A 17,785-nucleotide genomic window follows, 5' to 3' on the forward strand; every position below is an offset into this window, starting at 1 on the left:
CCATCTGACCGACCTCTGACTTGAGTGTCCGTATTGATTATCCTCCGGTTTACTGACAAGTTACTGTATAGTGTTTTTATACCTCACTTGGTAGCGTGACAAAGGTTGCAAGTTGTAACATACCTACGTCCTCGTATAGTATAAAATACAACTTAAATCCATATAAGGTGGATCACGCTTGTTTCGGGTGATTGTGAAGATTAGAACTCACCTTAATTGGCACATTGCAGCATAAGTGATGTGACCGTGGAGTATATCCTTTTCAGCTGTCCATATATATTTTTCTCCTCAAAACTTGCGGTGCTCTTGCAAACTATTGAGGTTTGCCGTCACTAACAAATGTTTTATTTTTCAGACGCTGTGACCCTAAGAAAAATGCACGGTAGAATAACCCGTTTTGCATTATCAGCTTTAGGAGCAATATTAAAAAATGGCCTCGATTTTCAGTTTTGTCGTCTCGTTATTTTTGGCTTTAAGTATTCTTGCTCCGAGTTTCTGAGAGAAGTGCCAGATAATGGTTATTTGTTATCCCAACACCTATGGTAGGCTTAGGCTACCCAAATTAGTTTTGGAAATGGGTAGCACAGGCCACTGGTAGGCCAGTGTTGACCTTCACGGTTGCTTCAATCCCTTTCGAAAGAACCATTGATTAAAAATGGAGGGATGTAATTTTTGTTGCATGTTCATTAAGTATCCTCTCCAGCCCATTCTGTTTTGATCCCCTTAGCCTTCTTATTGCTGGGACTCCTTGGACTTCTCAGGTCTGTTTGTGAAGTATTATCTGATAGGTGGGAGGTGGATAAGCACAAGTGGAGAACCTTTGGCCAATACATTTCTGTCGGCAAGTGTGCCCTTCTCATTTTGCTTGGTACAAAACTTAATTTGTATTTTGTTACACTGTCTTTGCCCCAATTTCAAGTGAAATTTAACAGTTAATAGTAATTAAAACGAGTTCTGTTGATAAGAATGGGGTAAGTAAAGAGATATTACACACGGTACCGATTTCTTAACGCAAGAAGCGGTTTGCTTTTTTTTTTCTCCGTACGTTTTTGTTCACTGTGAAGTGAATTGTCATTCCCCATGTTATCAATCCGTGTGTGTATGTATGCATAAACACGTGTATATTTGGGTATGACCTGGTATTCCATCCAGAATTAGTTTCTGTGCATTGCATCCCCCGAGTTCAATGATAAGTTCTGGTTCCCTTGTTATCCTGTATTGGATGTTGTTGACCGTATGAGGTGAAGGCTGCACATTGCTTCCTTATTAAGTTGAGAGGAGGATTCGGGGAATCCTGTTTGGTATTTCATTTGCATGTCAAGAATGCACGTCAATGTTTCTTGACATGACCGTGGAAAAAAGAAAGATAAATATTGGATTGATGTGAAAGATGGTTATTCTGTTTCTCTGACCTGTTGCATAGTTGTTACCACAGTAGCTCTTACCTTTGTTTTGCAGAGCAGAAATAAATGGATCCTTTAAAAGCCCAGCAGTTGGCTGCAGAACTTGAGGTTGAAATGATGGCAGATATGTACAACAGGTATGTATTTTTTGTGTGGTGTGAATACAGATAAATGAAACCGTGGGAATACTGGTATGCAAACGTGTACTTTAGTCTGCACTAACTTTTGTAGTTGATTGTTCAAAGCAGCAGCTTCTCTCTGCTGTCCATTGGCTTGTCATTTTTTAGTTTTTTTTGTCTCGTGCATCTACTTGATTTATGACTGACTGTGAAATCATTCCTTATAATGAAGTCCTACTGGTTACTGGATGTTCTGATCAGTCTGTTATGTTTCACCTGTGCTTTGTTAGACTTCGCATGGTTTCCTTTTTCATTACAGCTTGGTGTACCTTTTTGGATAGAGCAGTTTTAATGTAAGTGGAACAGAGAGATTTCAGAAACTCGTGCACAACTTGTGAGGTAGTAACAGCACACAAATCACTGTTGACATCTGGCTGAATGGAGGGGTATGAGGGGTATGTAGTACTGTGCCCTTGGTTTTGATTTTCTGGTTCCTCCGCCTCCCCCATGGACACTTGTGTTGGTAGCCATTCATCTACCAGCAATGATGGGTCATGGTTGCTTGGGCAGAGGGTATGTGGAAGTAGAATAACTGCAAATTATACCAGTAAAAACAAGAATGCCTCTCGTGAGGTAAAATAGGAGATGCACATGTTTGTAGCAAGAGTGTTCTGTTTATTGTATTTAGAGAAAATATGGGTGTGGGGTTAGGGTTTTACTGTTAGGGTGGGGTTTTAAGGTTGGGGGTTTGAAGGGTTAGGTTTTAGTAAGTTTTGAATAGTGTGTCTCACTTACAGAGAGTGAGTATAACTCGATTTGCTTTCTGGGAGCCAAAAGGCTCAAGCAAATTTTACCTGCATGCTATAAGTAACAATCGGTACATTGATGGTACACTCATTTTGAGTTGTACAAAATTGTGTGACATATAGAACTGCTGGAACTCTGTTTAGGGATTATGAGAAAATGAACCAAGTTACCGCAGGGAATGAAAAATGTTTGTGGGCTTTAGTGCTTTTTAAGTAACTTATTTGATAAGCCCTGTTTTTCTCAATCATTCTGTATTGTGCTAGAATAGTGGGAGAAGCTGTGTTCGGATTGAAATGTGATAGTGTAGTGGAGGAGCAATGGCCTTGTTTAGGGTTGCGTAGAATTCTACAGCAGGTCTCATTGACTTTTCCTGTCATTGCCTACATGTTATTTAAATTTGCATTGATTTCTGTTTGTAGTGATTGCATTGATTAAATGATGGGATGTCCATTTAGCAATGTCTTATTCTGCTTGTAATTGTGCTTTTGACAGAAGTACTTGGCTGCTGCATTGTCCACTAGACAAGTCTTTCCAAGTTATATGGACTGGGGCAAGCTTTTGTCATTTTCCATTTGTTCTAATATTAGAGGTTTGGTATAGTTGATACTTATGCCTACACGTGTTCAGTTGCTGTATCAGTGTTAGTTGTAACGGGCATTTTCCCCCCTTGAGTTATCTGCCAAGCTTAGTTGTGTATTGCTGCTGTTTTAGTAAAACACTTGGGGCAGCAAAATTCCTTAGAGATTTTGGTAACGTAAGATCATAGGAGGTTACTAGGCTATTAGCCCTGAGGCCCTTTATAAGCCTGGCCAAGGGTTTAGCTCATGTATAGACAAATCGGCACCCAATGCCCTTGTCCAGCAGGGACACAGGTGGAATCCCAGGGATGTATTTTCAATTTCCCATCCAGTTATCCAGGTTGCGCTTAAAAAGCAGTAAAGAGGTACTCTGCTTGACATGGAGAGGGAGTCTATTCCATAGATGGGGGAGTCTCTGGGCCACAAATCTCAACAAGTCTTTTCAATGTCACAGACCAGGTTGGGGCCATGTGTGCAGGTTACTCGAGTGGAGCTTGACTTGCAAGTATGCAGGAGTCCCATCAAGGCACGGTCCGAGATGGCTTTGTATGCCACATAGAGGTCACTTCTGAGGTGTCTGTATGAAACAAGAGTAGAGGGATAGGGTCTATGTATGGTAGGTTTTTGAGGCCCTGGATTCTCCTGGTGTGGAACCTCTGTGGTCTCTCTAGCTTTTGCATGTGCTTTGTTCCAATTGCAGTTCTCCCATGCATCTCTTATCCCAACAGAAGAGCAGTGCACTAGTTTACTTGACTTTTTTTATCCTAACACTGATCCTAATACTTGGCTGTAGTGAACCTGCAGTCCCTTGTGGCACAAGTGTTCCCACCCGCTCACATCAAACAAGGACAGTGTGTTGAAGTACCCCTCCCCCCCAAAAAAAATCTACATGCTTTGACTTGGTCAAAATTTTGCATTCCTATGTTTACAGTAAAGTTGCCCTGTGTATGTAGTCCTTTATTCTCATGCTATGTAAATGCTTGAGGAGTGAGTGTGTGTGGTTCATGGAACTTCATCTGAATTCTGGTTGCCGAATTTTACTTGCACGTGAGGAAGTTAAGTAAACTATACACTATGTGAAGCTGTTCATTCTTACAGATGGATTCGAAGCCCATCCTCTGCTCCGAGTCGGCCTACTACAAAGCTCGAGGCCAAGTCCATATCCCATGATGCACCTAGTTACCTCAGATCTAGTTTGCCACTGCAATAGATCGCAGGTTCCTTGCACAGCTTGGGCCAGTATAATTCTTTCTGATATGTTATAGGAGATTTATTTCTAAAAATATTTCTAAATAATCTATTTAGAGTTAGTATTTGATAGCCTCTGCTACAATAGCCTTCAAGGAGTACAATGTTAGAAAATAATACACCTGCGTATATATACACCAGTTAATTAATTTCCTAATGGGCTATTTTATTTCATGGCCCACAGTTGCCACCCTCCACACAATTCAAGCTGTACCAGCGGGAGAGTTTGAGACTCTCTAGGTTGTGTAATAATAAGGAAGATTTGGATGTAGAAATAAAAGTATGGAAATCTTTAAAAAGAAGGATTTTGGTACTGATATGCTAAATAAAAGTATAGCTAAAATTTTAAAAGAAATATTCAAGTAAGTGTAAGCAAGGGAATGATGTGATAGATGAAAGAACAAACGTACTTCACCACTACTTATAGTAAGTTTAGCCCTGTTATGGTGAAATTGTTGCATTTTTATTGGGGATGTGTCCCAGTTTAAGGAGATTAAAGAAAATATAAAGGGAACACCTGTTATATCGAAGGGGAAGAAATCTTAAAGATTTTTTAGTTAAAACTATTTACTCTTCCTGTGGAAAGAGTAAATAATGGTTTAATCATGGAACAAGTAGTTGTGGTAGGTGTAAAATTTGTAAATATATTACACAAAGCTTTAATAAAATTTAATGGAATAAAATGTCAGGTCAATGGCAGTTTTAGCTGTAATACGGAGGGTATTATTTATGCCCTGAGCTGATCTTGTCAGAAGTTTTTATATAGGACAGAGTAAGAGAGCTTTTAAGGTAAGACTGATGGAACACCTTAGGAATATAAAAAATGACAAGCAGGAGAGTTCTGTAGCAATACATTTTAACCAAGTACATGGGGGTAACATAGAAGGTCTTAAAGCGTCTATTTTTATAAAAAAAATAAGTGTATGCTGATGGTGGTGAATTTTTAAAAAATGAATTGTTGGTCAAAGAATCTATTTATATTTTAAAATATAATACTATCTTTCCTAGTGGGTTGAATGCAGAAGTGAATTGGAAATGTTTAATGGATTGATTAATTGTTTTATTGATTAACTGGTGTGTATATCTAGGCAGGTGTATTATCTTGTAACATTGTACTACTTGAAAGCTATTGTAGCCGAGACGTCAGAGACATTAAAGCTGTTGGTGTGGATTTCCTTGCCCTTTGGTCTTTATGCATTTGGATTGTGCTGCTGCTTTTGTGGTTTATTAGTATTTGATAGTGTTTAATAGTGATAGCCTTATAGCTTGTTAGTAAAGATATTTCTTCTCTTTTTGGCCTCGTTTTTCTATAGGCCTTTAATAATCTTTCCCTTTGGTGTGCCTTTAAATCATTATATAGCTTCTAGTTAACTAATTACTTTGTGTGTGTGTTTTTTGAGTAGTTAGTACATTGTTATTCAGCCCATTGTTTAGGACTTATTTAGATAATTTAGATTACCACTTTAGCCACACCCAAATAACTAGCAAAGCTAGTCTCTTTAAAGTACAGTTGGTTGTTGTATACTGTATACCTGATTATGGCTGCTCAGTCAGGTTAGTGTCCAAAATGTGGACAGAAGTCTGTGACAGTCAAGTTAATTGTGTGTATTGCCTCGGAGCCAACAGGAAAGCTGCTCCATTTGTCATTCTTTTTCATCCAAAATTTTTCAGGAGCAAAAAAAAACTTATAGATAGAGGACTTCTTAAACCATCATTTTCAGGAAGCTTTGAGTGACCAGGGTACATCTAGTAAGTCTTTCAAGACTACTACTACCTCTCTTTCGGTAGTTTAAAAAATCTAAAGAAAGAGTCAGTGTTGGCTCCACAGCCCTCGGAGCCGAGCGTCTTGTCTTTTCGGAGCCAGTCCCAGTCCCCAGTCCTGGACCCAGTGTCCGAAGTTCTAAAATCACCTATTCTACAGTCAGTACCTCCATTCATCTCGGTCCTCTATTAGCCTGTCTGATTTGGATGTGGTCTTTTCAGGCAGTCCTGGACCCAGTGTCCGAAGTTCTAAAATCACCTATTCTACAGTCAGTACCTCCATTCATCTCGGTCCTCTATTAGCCTGTCTGATTTGGATGTGGTCTTTTCAGGCTTTCTAGTTGTTGCTGAAGCACCAACCTAGGGGAGAAAACACTGAGAGAAGAAAAGGAGCCACTTTTGTGATTTAAGTATTTTCTTCTGATTTTTTTGTTAAGTTTTATTGCTTTGCCGCTTACTTTTTGGCATTTTCTGGCTTGCTAAAGTTTATATCTGTAACAGTAACAGTACTTGGAACACATCTAGAGCCTGTTTACTGTATTTCCTGTGTTGCACTTAATTTAAAATCGTTTTTTTTTCTCTAAAAACTGCATTTTACCTGATTTTGGAAGTGTGGGATCATTTATTGCACGGTTGTGATTTATTTTGCTGCTTGTGTATCTCTGCTACCTTTAAACTACAACAAAAAGAAAAAAAAATCTTGCTTTTTTCCCACTTTCTGAAAGTTAAAGTTCAGTTACGGATTTGCTGTTCTGAACTGTTTGGAAGTTTCTAGAAGGCCAGTGCTTGCTTGGGCTAAAGGGAAGTCTCTGTGTTCACCAGTGGGAGTTCACCAGTGGGAGTGGTTAACACTGAACAGCCTGCCTGTTCCTGGAGGAGTGGTTACTACCTAGAAGCTGTAGTTTTATTGGCCATTTTGGGTCAATTCTAAACTCCTTGATGTCTGTCTCTCTCTCTCTCTCTCTCTCTGTCTCTCTCTGTGTGTGTCTCTCTCTCTCTCTCTGTCTCTCTACACCCTCCTTGACTTCTCATAAGTATTAGGATCCCGATTGGTCCTTCCTGATCAAGTGAAAAATCAGTTCCCTTCCCTAATCTGATCAGTAAAAACAACAGTTCCTTATATTAATCTGGTATGTCCAAGGGTCAGTTTCAAGGTTACTCACCAGTCCAACTGGTGAATCTGGGAATTTTGAGGCAATGTTACAATTGCCTTATGTACACAGACAACCCTGTCCTCCTTCCAACAAACTCTAATACATGTGACAGATGCAGTTACACAGCCAAACTGGAGGCAGAGCTCTCTCAACCCAAGACTGGCACAGTCAGTCAGGAGGAAAAGGTAACCACCCACACCACAAATCCAGTCTCTCACAGACGTATTGCATCTGCATACCCAACACATAAACACACAAAAACATACTCGGAGGCTCTAAATAAAAATCTGACTAAACAGCAAAGACCTCCTAAGCAGATATACAAGCAACAGCCACCCCTCAACAAATACCCACGAATCACATATCTCACAAAATCAGTGTGCCTCAGTCACAGCCCTTAAGGCCAAACAACACACCAAATACAGTTGTTATAGGGGACTCTATTGTCCGGCACACTGACGTCCCGCTCACCAGACTGAACAAGGAGAAGGTCACTGTAAGCTGCCTGTCGGGTGCCAGGATCCGCCACATAATGCAAGCACTCGGGTCACTCCAAAGCAAGTACAAGTATGACTCGTCGGTCATTGTCCATGCTGGTGTGAATGACCTGAGAGTACCTCCCTGGACTACATGAAGAGAGACATAGAGGAGCTCTCTGACCATGTAGCCCAGGCTGGTATGACCCTGACCTTGAGTAGCATCTTGCCCTCACCAAGAATGATGCCACAGTATAAAGACAAAATGATCAGTTTCAACAATTGGCTAAAGTATTGGTGTCATTCAAAGGGGATCCAGTGTCTGTCAGCCTGGGATGACATGCTCGACAAGCCACGTTGCTTCGCTAAGGACGGCCTGCATCTGTCACCCTTAAGCTTTCATATACTGGCCAAGGCTCTTGCCACCCCCATAGTGCCTTTTTTAGGCAAGGCTCAAAGGACAAACCCACCTCCATAGACAACCCAAGGATAAAAAAAATAAAGGTAATGCTACTCAATGCCAGAAGTCTAAACCTCAAGATGCACGCACTCGAGGCTCTCCTCAGTATGGAGAAAATCGATGTCTGTGCAGTAACAGAAACCTGGTTCAAGGCTCCTGAGAGCACCCCAGCTCTACCAGGTTATAACTCATACCATACGTTTCGGTCCCAAAACTTGGGCCGAAGCACAAAAGGAGGGGGATTATCTATATTCATCAAAGATACCTACACCTCCAGGTTAGTGGCACTGCATGAAGCATCGGAAACCATCCATGTGCAACTAACAGCGGGCAAAACTGCCTTTCAGTTTGTAGCCTGCTACAGAACCCCCTCCCTATTAGAGGAACCCCACTTGGCATTCCTGAGAACACTGGAGAATATGAAGGTCTCTCCAAACACTGTTATTGGGTGACTTCAACTACCCAAACATTGACTGGAAAAACTACTCAAGCCCAAACACCTACCAACGGTTCCTTGAATTTATAAACTGTAATGCAATGGAACAACTGGTCACCACTCCCACAAGAGGGAACAACTTATTGGACCTGGTCATCACCAACATGGGGACTCTTTATGTTCCACACCAGAGGTAAACCCCTCATTGGTAAGATCAGACCATAAACAAATTTCCCTGGACATCCATATCCCGTCCCCACCCCCAGCCAAGGAAATCACTGTAAATAATTTCTCAAAAGCCAACTTTGCACTTTCATGACTGAGGTGGAATCCTTCAAAGCCCCTGGGCCAGAGGATAATACAGCCCAATCCGCAGAATCCTTTACAAATGCATTCTATGAGCACCTGCAGGAATGCATGGATCTTGCTATCCCAAATAAAACCAAGACTCACTCCTCCAAAAACAGGAGACCGGTCTGGTGGACCCCGGCCATAAATAAGCTATACAACAGAAGGAGGAAGCTACTACATGACAGAGTAAAATCCCAAAAAGGAAGGCCATCTCTGATCAATATTAGCAAAAAACTTCGATCCCTCAAAATCATCAAAGGCCAGTTAGAAAAATTGCCCTAGACACTAAAGATAATCACAAGGCCTTCTTTAGTTATGTCAGGAATATGGGCGGAAACTCCCAGATATGCGCTGAATTTTTGCATAACGGTACAAAATATACCGAACCTACAGACATAGCCAACATCCTGGCAGACAGATTCAGTGCAAACTCCCCCCCCCCCTTCTCCCCCAAAGGAGCAAATGCCTATCCCAACTGAATGTAACCTCCCTGACATCACAGATGCACAGGTGAAAGCTGCCCTCTCCAAAGCAAAAAGCACAGCATCTATAGGACCGGACGGTGTCCCAGGCTGTGTCTTACACGAGCTCCAAGAAGAACTGAACCCTCACATTAAGTCACTGTTCAAACTTAGCCTTACTACAGGATATGTACCCAAAGAATGGCGTACAGCTACAGTGGTCACACTCCACAAAGGTGGTGCCACAATGGACCCCGTGGTGCCACAATGGACCCCGGAAACTATCGCCCCATAAGCCTGACTAGTCTAGTCTGGTCTGTAAAGCTATGGAGCGTATTATCATGGAACTCATAAACAAAGACATTGAGAGCCTCCAGACACTGGACCCTACCCAATTCGGCTTTAAGGGCAGATCTTGCCTCTTAAACCTAGTTGATTTCTTTGAAACAGTTACCAAAGCCATAGATGAGGGCAAGGTAGTCCACACAGCCTACCTGGACCTCGCAAAAGCCTTCGACACAATACCCCACTCGGGCATCATAAATAAGCTTACCGTCTTAAATATCAACCCCTATATAACAAGATGGGTTGCAAACTGGCTCAGAGATAGAACCCACATGATCAGAATCACAGGTGCCATGTCCGAATCCAAACCAGTTACAAGTGGCGTCCCACGGGGCTCAATTCTGGGACCTCTCTTGTTCGGTGTATACTTCTCTGAGGTTCAGGCTAACACGGAGGGATTATAGCTGACAAAGTTCGCAGATGACTGCAAACTGGGGGCCATAATCGAATCTCCAGCTGACACAAGCATCCTCCAAAAGGGTCTCACAGAGACGGGCGCTTGGTGCCAGAGCCACGGCCTCAAGCTAAATGCTAAAAAGTGCATAGTCATCCCCTTGGGGAAAAACAAGGTGCCCACAAATTACCACATAGGTGGTAATCCATTAAGTACGGAAAAAGTAATTGGAGATTTGGGGACCAGCGTAGATAGTAATCTCTCCTTTGATAATCACGTTGCCAAAGTGGTTAGAAAGACCTTCTATATAGCCCACCTTATCACGAAAGGGTTCACATCTAGATCGAGAGGTCATTGTGCCCCTCTACTCGTCTCTCATCAGGCCCATAATTGAATACAATGCCCCTTTTGGGATGTACCTTACCCGACACCTGCAGCAACTGGAGAGACCCCAAAAGTACCTCACCAAGAGGATCATGGGCTACAAACAGATGTCCTATGCAGCTCGACTAAAGAAACTCCAGCTCTACTCAGTTGCTTACCGCCTACTCAGAGGCGATCTATACCTGACGTACAAAGCCATGTCAAACCCAGAATTAATGGACATGCTCCACCTCAAAAAATCCAAGTCCCTTAGAGCTACACGCTCCAGGGACCTAAACCTCAGCAGAAAAATAAATAGGACATGCTGGAGGGACAGATTCATTTCCCAGAGGCTCCCCTCACTCTGGAATAGAATCCCAATTCATGTTAGACATAGCCCCTCGCTGACCCTCTTCAAGCGAAATCTGAACGCGTGGATGGGAAATCGCAAATTCACCCCTGGGATCTCTTCTGTGTCCCTGCTAGACAGAGGCACAGTAAACTAATTTTAAAAGGGTACCGTCTGTGACCTACTTTACAGAGGCACAGTAGGCTAATCTAATAGGGTTGCGGAAGCCCAAATACACTCTGGCTAGGCTTATAAATGCCCTCTGGCAGATAGCCTAGTGCTACCTATGAACCTATGTGGATCATGTGGTGCAGAAGTTGCTACAGGCACTGGCCTGCACTAAATGTTTTGTCTGCTCTGACCCAGGTGGTTTCGGAGCCTAGAACTGTAATGCCATAGACTTCTTTTCCTCCTCTGAGCCATACCAGTCCTTCGGAGCTGGACCTGATGATTGTTGAGTTTTTCAGTGCCGATGCCTGTTCCAGTGCCCATCGGTTCAGTTTACTCAGACTTCCTTGGTGCCGATGGAGGAGTCTGGGAGCCGACACTCCTGTCTAGTCTGGGGTGGGTAGTCGGACTGACATGTCGGTTCCGACTTTGCCTCTCGGGGCCTTGGCTCGGATGAGTTCAGCTCCTACTTCTGGTTCGAAGTCCACTGTGCCAGTGATGAGGGGATCTGTGGTTTCTTTGGATCCAGCGGTCCCTTCTCATCGGAGCAGGGGTGCCTTTAAGGCCATGAGGAGAGTTGTGTCTCATAAGACATCTACGACTTCAGGTCCGACTACCTCCTCCCCCAAAGCGCTCTCGTCTACTTCTGCTTAACAGATCCTGTCTAAGCATAGAGACCCTGAGCCTCAGGAAACCCCATTGGGTGTGGCCCCTGCTCTTCCTAGACCTCACCAGAAAGTCCCACTGATGAGGTTTCCAGGAAGAGAATCTGTAAGAGGAATCACTTAGACTCCCCACAGGAGTCTCTCATATCCAAAATGACTTGGATGAATCAGAAGGGTCCCCCACAATCCCCCTCTGAGGATATCTCATTTGCTGTGGTATTAGAAATCCTTAAGCAGAGGGGTGGCTGGCAGTCCACCTACCCTACTAAAGATGAGTCTATTTTCTGGAATGCTTTGGGTCTCCGTCCTTCGATGAGCTCATTGAGCTGGTCTCGCGAAGGGCGTGGGTGTGTCTGGACACCATGGAGCCTGTCCCTAGGAGGCCTAATAAATTTATTTCTGCCCCCAGGAAAAGTCTCTCCTTACCAAGGGAGTGTCAGTTGATGCCATGGTGGTGACGGCAGCCACCAAAAAGGAGATGTTAGAAACTTCTTCCTCTAGCCATCCTCCTATAGATTCTAGGATCATGGGTAGATATGGGAAGTGCACGTACAGTTCAGCGACTTTTGCCTTGCGTTCACTGAACTATCTTGCTCATTTTAAGAGACAGCAAAGAGATCTCCTAAAATAGCTTGGAGATGCTCTTCAGGGTACAGTAGCTGCAGGAGCTTCAGACAGTCGCCTCCCAGCTTGCTACCCTCAGTTCCATAGTGAACTCGTCCATGAGTCTCATTTCATATGAAGCTGATGGAACGAATAGGGCAGCGGGTACAGGAATTGCTCTTAGGAGACATTCCTGGATGTGCTTGTGTTTCTTCACGGAGCACTTCAAGTCATCCTTTGTCCTTTTGATGACTCGTCCCTTTTTGGGCCCAAAGTTTCCTTTCACCATGTGTGAGCAGGAAGACTCTTGTCTGCCGTCAGTCTGTTTTTCCACCCCTACCAGACCGTACCCCAAGGGTCAAAAGAGAGGAAAGATGTGGTTCTGAAAAGCCCAAGGAGCCTTTCTGGACACACATGTGGTGAACCCCCCTCCAGGGGCAGAGGAGGGGGCAATAATGGAAGACGCCGCCCTCGCGGCAGAGGGGGGTCTGCAGAACCAGGGAGAGACCAGTTCTTTGGGAAGCTCTACCAGCGCTCCTGAAAGGAGCCCCGACCGCCTTGCTCTGGAGGCAGTCGGGGTTTGCTTGTCTTTGTATCCAGACGCCTGGCTCAAAATAACAATGACAGCAGGGTACAAAGTATAGTTTCCAGAGGATATTTCATTCCTTTTGCCACTCCCCCTCCGTTGACAGCAAAAATTGCAGACGTTTCACCCAGTTGCAGGGAACAAGCAACAGTAGAGGTCCAAATGTTGCTAAGAGTCATCCAACCACTCCCAGCAGACCAGACAGGATCCGGAACTTACTCAAGATTCTTTAGTTCCAGAAAAGACAGGGGACTGGAGACCTATTTTGGACCTCAACAGACTAACCAGATCTGTCAAGAAAGAGAAGTTCCGGATGGTCACGCTTCAGTCGATACTTCCCTTCTTAGGGAAAGACAATTGGATGTGCTCGACGGGATGCGTACTACCATATAAAAATGGCCAGACCATCCAGGGATCATCTGCACTTCCGGCTGGGAGCCAGTCGTTACCAGTTTTGAGCCTTGCCCTTTGGTCTCACTACAGCCCCCAAGAGTGTTCACCAAATGTATAGCAGTGGTCACGGCTCACCTGAAGCGGTTAGGATTCCAGGTGTTTCTATATTGGCTCCTCACCGCCACCACCAGGCATCAGCTAATACAAGCCAGGGACACCACTCTTACTCTTTGCAATCATCTGGGCATTACAGTAAATTCGCCATCACAACATACCATTTTTATCGGAGCAGAATTGGACACCACCACCACTTTTGAGACTTCCAGCATTAAGAGTTTTGCTATTTCGTCAGCCGGTCCACATAATCATATCCAAAGACAAGGCTTCAGCATCAGAAGTGCTAAAATTGTTAGGCATGATGGCAGCTGCAGTATTAGCAATACCGTTGGGATGCATGCACATGCGGATTCTGCAATGGCTGTTATTCACTCAATGGTCTTACCAAGAGCTCCCAATGTCTCCTCTCATAATGATCACAAACACATGCAAAAAGGATCTTCAGTGGTGGTTTACCTCCATGTAACGATTGGTGAGGGTAGGACAGGATGCCCTGTGGCCACAGTGACCACGGACGCTTCCCTGATAGGGTGGGGGGCATTTTCAGGGAAGTACCGCCCAAGGTACATAGACCGAACAGAAGACGCATCTGCATATCAATTTCCTGGAGAGAAGAGCGGTACTTTTAGCGTTGCACTACTTTCACGACTCTCCTTTCTCTGGGAGCAATTGCGATTTCAGGCAGACAACATGTCGGTGGTCTGGTACTTGAACAAACAAGGAGGAACCAGGTCCTATCACCTCTGTCAGAGGCCCTGAGAGTATGGCAGTGGGCTACATCCACCCAGTGCTTTCTGATAGCAGTACATATCACGGGGAAATCCAACGTGATCTGGTCCCTCAAGAAAGAGATAGCGGAGAGAATTTTCCACAGGTGGGTCCAGCCTTGCTGCAACCTTTTTTTGCCAACCACATGAACACAAAATGCAGAAGCTACTTTGCCCTGATTCCTCCTCCAGGAGAAGCCCCAAGGGACATACTCGTACACGATTGGCCGGGTCTCCTCTATCCATTCCCACCAATTCCCTTGATACCCAAAGTATTGCAGAAAGCAAAAGCCCTGGGAAGGACCATCATTCTAATAGCCCCTTATTGGCCTAGTCAGATTTGGTTCCCCTTCCTTCGACTTCATCTGTTGGAAGAGCCTTTGATTCTGGACCCAGTTCCAGATCTTCTCACGCATTCGTCGGAGCTCCATGTCCTCTACTAGAAAGCTATACCTTAGCAAATGGAGAAGATTTTTTGTATGGGTTTCTTAAAATGACATTGATTATAGTTTTTGACTGTGCTTTTCAATAAAGGAGCTGCAGCAGCAGCAATTCGGGTACAACTTGCTGCTGTCTCTGTTTAATCCTTCAAAGCCAAGGTGAAAATTAATGTCTCAAACTATCCAAAGTTTCTCAAAGGGACCTTTCAACTCAGACCACCTGTGAAATACCCTTATACCCTAATGGAATCTAAATTTTATGCTTTCTCACATTATTCTCACACCTTTCGAACCTGCTTCCTCATGTGAATTGAAATATTTGTCATGGAAGACTTATCTTTTTAGTAGCCATCACTTCTGCCTGTAGAGTGTCAGCTACAGGCCTTGTCTATAAAACCTCCTCATTTGATATTTTCATGCTTGAAGAGTGTCACTCCGTACAAATCCTTCATTTTTACCCAAAGTTTTGTACCAGATCATAGATTTACCAGTGTTCTTTCCCAAACACACCAACGACTTGGAGTATATGCTGCACAAGCTTGACGTTCATAGACAACTCAGATTTTACCTGGATAGAACAAAAAGTTCAGAAAATCAGAACGGCTTTTTATTTCCTTTTCAGATTCCAGAAAAGGTATGCCAGTGGCAAAGACAACACTCTTTAGATGGTTATCTAACTGTATTCAGCTGATAATTTACATTACAGCACAAAATTAAGGCTCATTCTACCAGAGCCATGTCCACATCTGCTTTTTTTGCTAGGCTTCCTATAGACAGTATTTGTGCAGCAGCCACTTGGTCAAAGCTTCATACCTTTCACTCATTGCAAAGTTGGCAAGGCCTCCAGGGACAGGGCCTCCTTTGGTTCCACTGTCCTGAAAAACCTAGTTCCATGAGCCACACGAAAGGTGATGCTTGGGACGCACTACACATCTGTAAGACTGAACAGCGAGATAGAACAACTTCACATAAAGAGTGGTGTACTCACCATAACATTCCACGTGTGTTGTTCATCTCTCCTTCATTCTTACTTCCCGCCATCCTACCCCCTCCAGGGTTTTTCGTGGACCGAGATGCTAGTTTTATCCTGGTTGCTCAGATTTTCTATGGGTTTTCTGTTAGTGATAGAATGGCACATGGTATTATTATATGCAGCAAACAAGGTGCATCATGGGATAGGGACTTGGCCTCGAGCTGTCTGAAGACCTTTAGCTTTGTAGTAGGCAGACTCCCATGTGAGTTCTCTCGCCTTCATTCTTACAGATGGAACGTTATGGTGAGTACACAACTTTTTTTTTTTTTCCTGGTGAGACCTGCAGAAGGAGCAAGATAAGGTGGCTTCACTTTGTAGCATGAAATGCCATAAGCACAGGATCCTTGTGTGCAGTACAGAAATTAGTAATTTTAACAGTCTGTATCCTTTACGGTTTTGGGTTGCTGGCTCTTGTAAGTATGCACTTTGTCCAAGTGAGCTGGTTTGCACCTCAGACTGAAGTTGCTGGTTGCAGTTGTGTTTGGACTGAAATCAAATGGCCAAAACAAGTCTTTTCAAATATAGATTTTTCCAAAATGGTGCATATTTTTTTTCTTGGGGGCAACTAGCATCCCTACATCCTACCATGTTGGAGGTGCTGAGCCTAGCATCCCTACATCCTACCATGTTGGAGGTGCTGAGCCCAGGCATAATGTTAATACTATATATTGTTCATTCCCAGTTTTCACAGCTTTTTGGTTAAAGCAGATTATTGTGCCAGTATTTTTACAAATGTGTTATAGCAATGTTCCAACTTTTTATTAATATGGTAGATATTGCTGTATGAGACTGCATGGATTAGATAGTGGAGGCAGTCTGTAGAACTCGCACCTTATTTGTAAGGGCTGTTGCATCCTTTGAAGCTTCTGTACTTTCTCCAGCATCATTGCATTATGCTTGTAGCATTGTAGGAAGCGGATAGGCCCTGATTTAATGGCTGGACCTTTTCTCAGGTGAGTGAATAGGATATTTTAACAGCAGCACATACCTTACAACACCAGTTGTCTTCTCCTCCACCTAAAGGATTTATAGGTTCATAGGTAAGTACTAATCTATCTGCCCTAGGGCATCTATAAGCTTAGCCAGAATGTGTTGGCTTTCGCTGCTCCCTTAGATTAGTTCCCTGTGCCTTGGTCCAACAGAGCCATTAGTTGCCTGTGTCTTTGTCCAGCTGAGCCACCGCAGTGATCCTCTGGGTAAATTTTCTGTTTCCCATCCACTCGTCAAGGTTTCTATTGAAGAGTGTTAGTGAGGGGCTCTGCCTAATGTAGATTGGAATCCTGTTCCAAAGCACGGGGAGTCTCTAGGACAGGAATCCATCCCTCCAGTACGTCCTATTTATTTTTGTGGTGAGGTTTAGATCCCTAGAGTGTGTGGCTCCTGGGGGATCCATTTTTTTAGGTGGAGCATGTCCATCAATTCTGTGTTGGACATGGCTTTGTATGTCAGGCAGAGATCACCTCTGAGTAAGCAGTATGCAACCAAGTACAGGTGGAGTTTCTTCAGTCGGGCTGCATAGGGCATATGTTTGAGGCCAGTAATCCTCTTGGTGAGGTACTTCTGTGGTCTTTCCAGCTGTTGCAGGTGTCTTGTAAGGTACATCCCAAATGGGGCATTTTACTGTATGATGGGTCTGATGAGTACAGGGGCACAATTACCTCTCTTGTTCTAGATGCAAACCCTTTTGTGATTAGGTGGGCCACATAGAAGTATTTTCTAACCACCTTGGCAATATGGTTATCACAGGAGAGATGACTAGCTACTTGGGTCCCCAGATCCCTTATTACATTTTCTGTATTTAGGGGACTACCACATATGTGGTAGTTCTCGGGTACTTTTTTTCCAAAGGGGATGACCATGCACTTTTTGGCATTTAGCATGAGGCCATGATTTTGATACCAGGTATCCATCTCCGTGAGACCCTGCTGGAGGATGTCTGTATCAGCTGGAGAGTCGATTATGGCCCCCAGTTTGCAGTAGTCTGCGAATTTGGTCAGCTGTAGTCCTCCTGTGCTTGCCTGTACCTCCTGAGAAGTATATACCAAACAGGACTGATCCCTGGGGGGGCGCCACTTGTAACTGGTTTAGAGTCGGACTTAGAGCCTGCAACTCTGTGTGGGTTCTATCAGTGAGCCAAGTGGCAACCCATCTCATGACGTAGGGGTTTATGTTCAGGCTGGTGAGCTTGTCTATAATACCAGAATGGGAAATTATGTTGAAAGCCTTTGCGAGGTCTAGGTAGGCTGTGTGGACCTTCTTTCCCTAGTCTAAAGCCTTGGTAACTGTCTCAAAGAAGTCCACCAGGTTT

The 17,785-nt window shown here is 43.8% G+C and overlaps 1 protein-coding gene across 2 annotated transcripts in view; it reads left to right on the forward strand.

Moving 5' to 3' along the window:
* Nucleotides 1-17,785, forward strand: part of TIMM10 (translocase of inner mitochondrial membrane 10) — a 53,191-nt gene that overhangs the window by 29,243 nt on the left and 6,163 nt on the right. For both annotated transcript variants that reach the window (XM_044084115.1, XM_044084114.1), the window contains exon 2: nucleotides 1,459-1,540. In XM_044084115.1, the coding sequence (XP_043940050.1) occupies nucleotides 1,470-1,540 (71 nt within the window). In that variant the 5' untranslated portion in view covers nucleotides 1,459-1,469. The remainder of the gene's footprint in view (nucleotides 1-1,458; nucleotides 1,541-17,785) is intronic.

This window comes from Protopterus annectens, chromosome 9.part0, assembly GCF_019279795.1.
Source record: "Protopterus annectens isolate FY-2018-M chromosome 9.part0, PAN1.0, whole genome shotgun sequence".
NCBI lineage: Eukaryota > Metazoa > Chordata > Ceratodontiformes > Protopteridae > Protopterus > Protopterus annectens.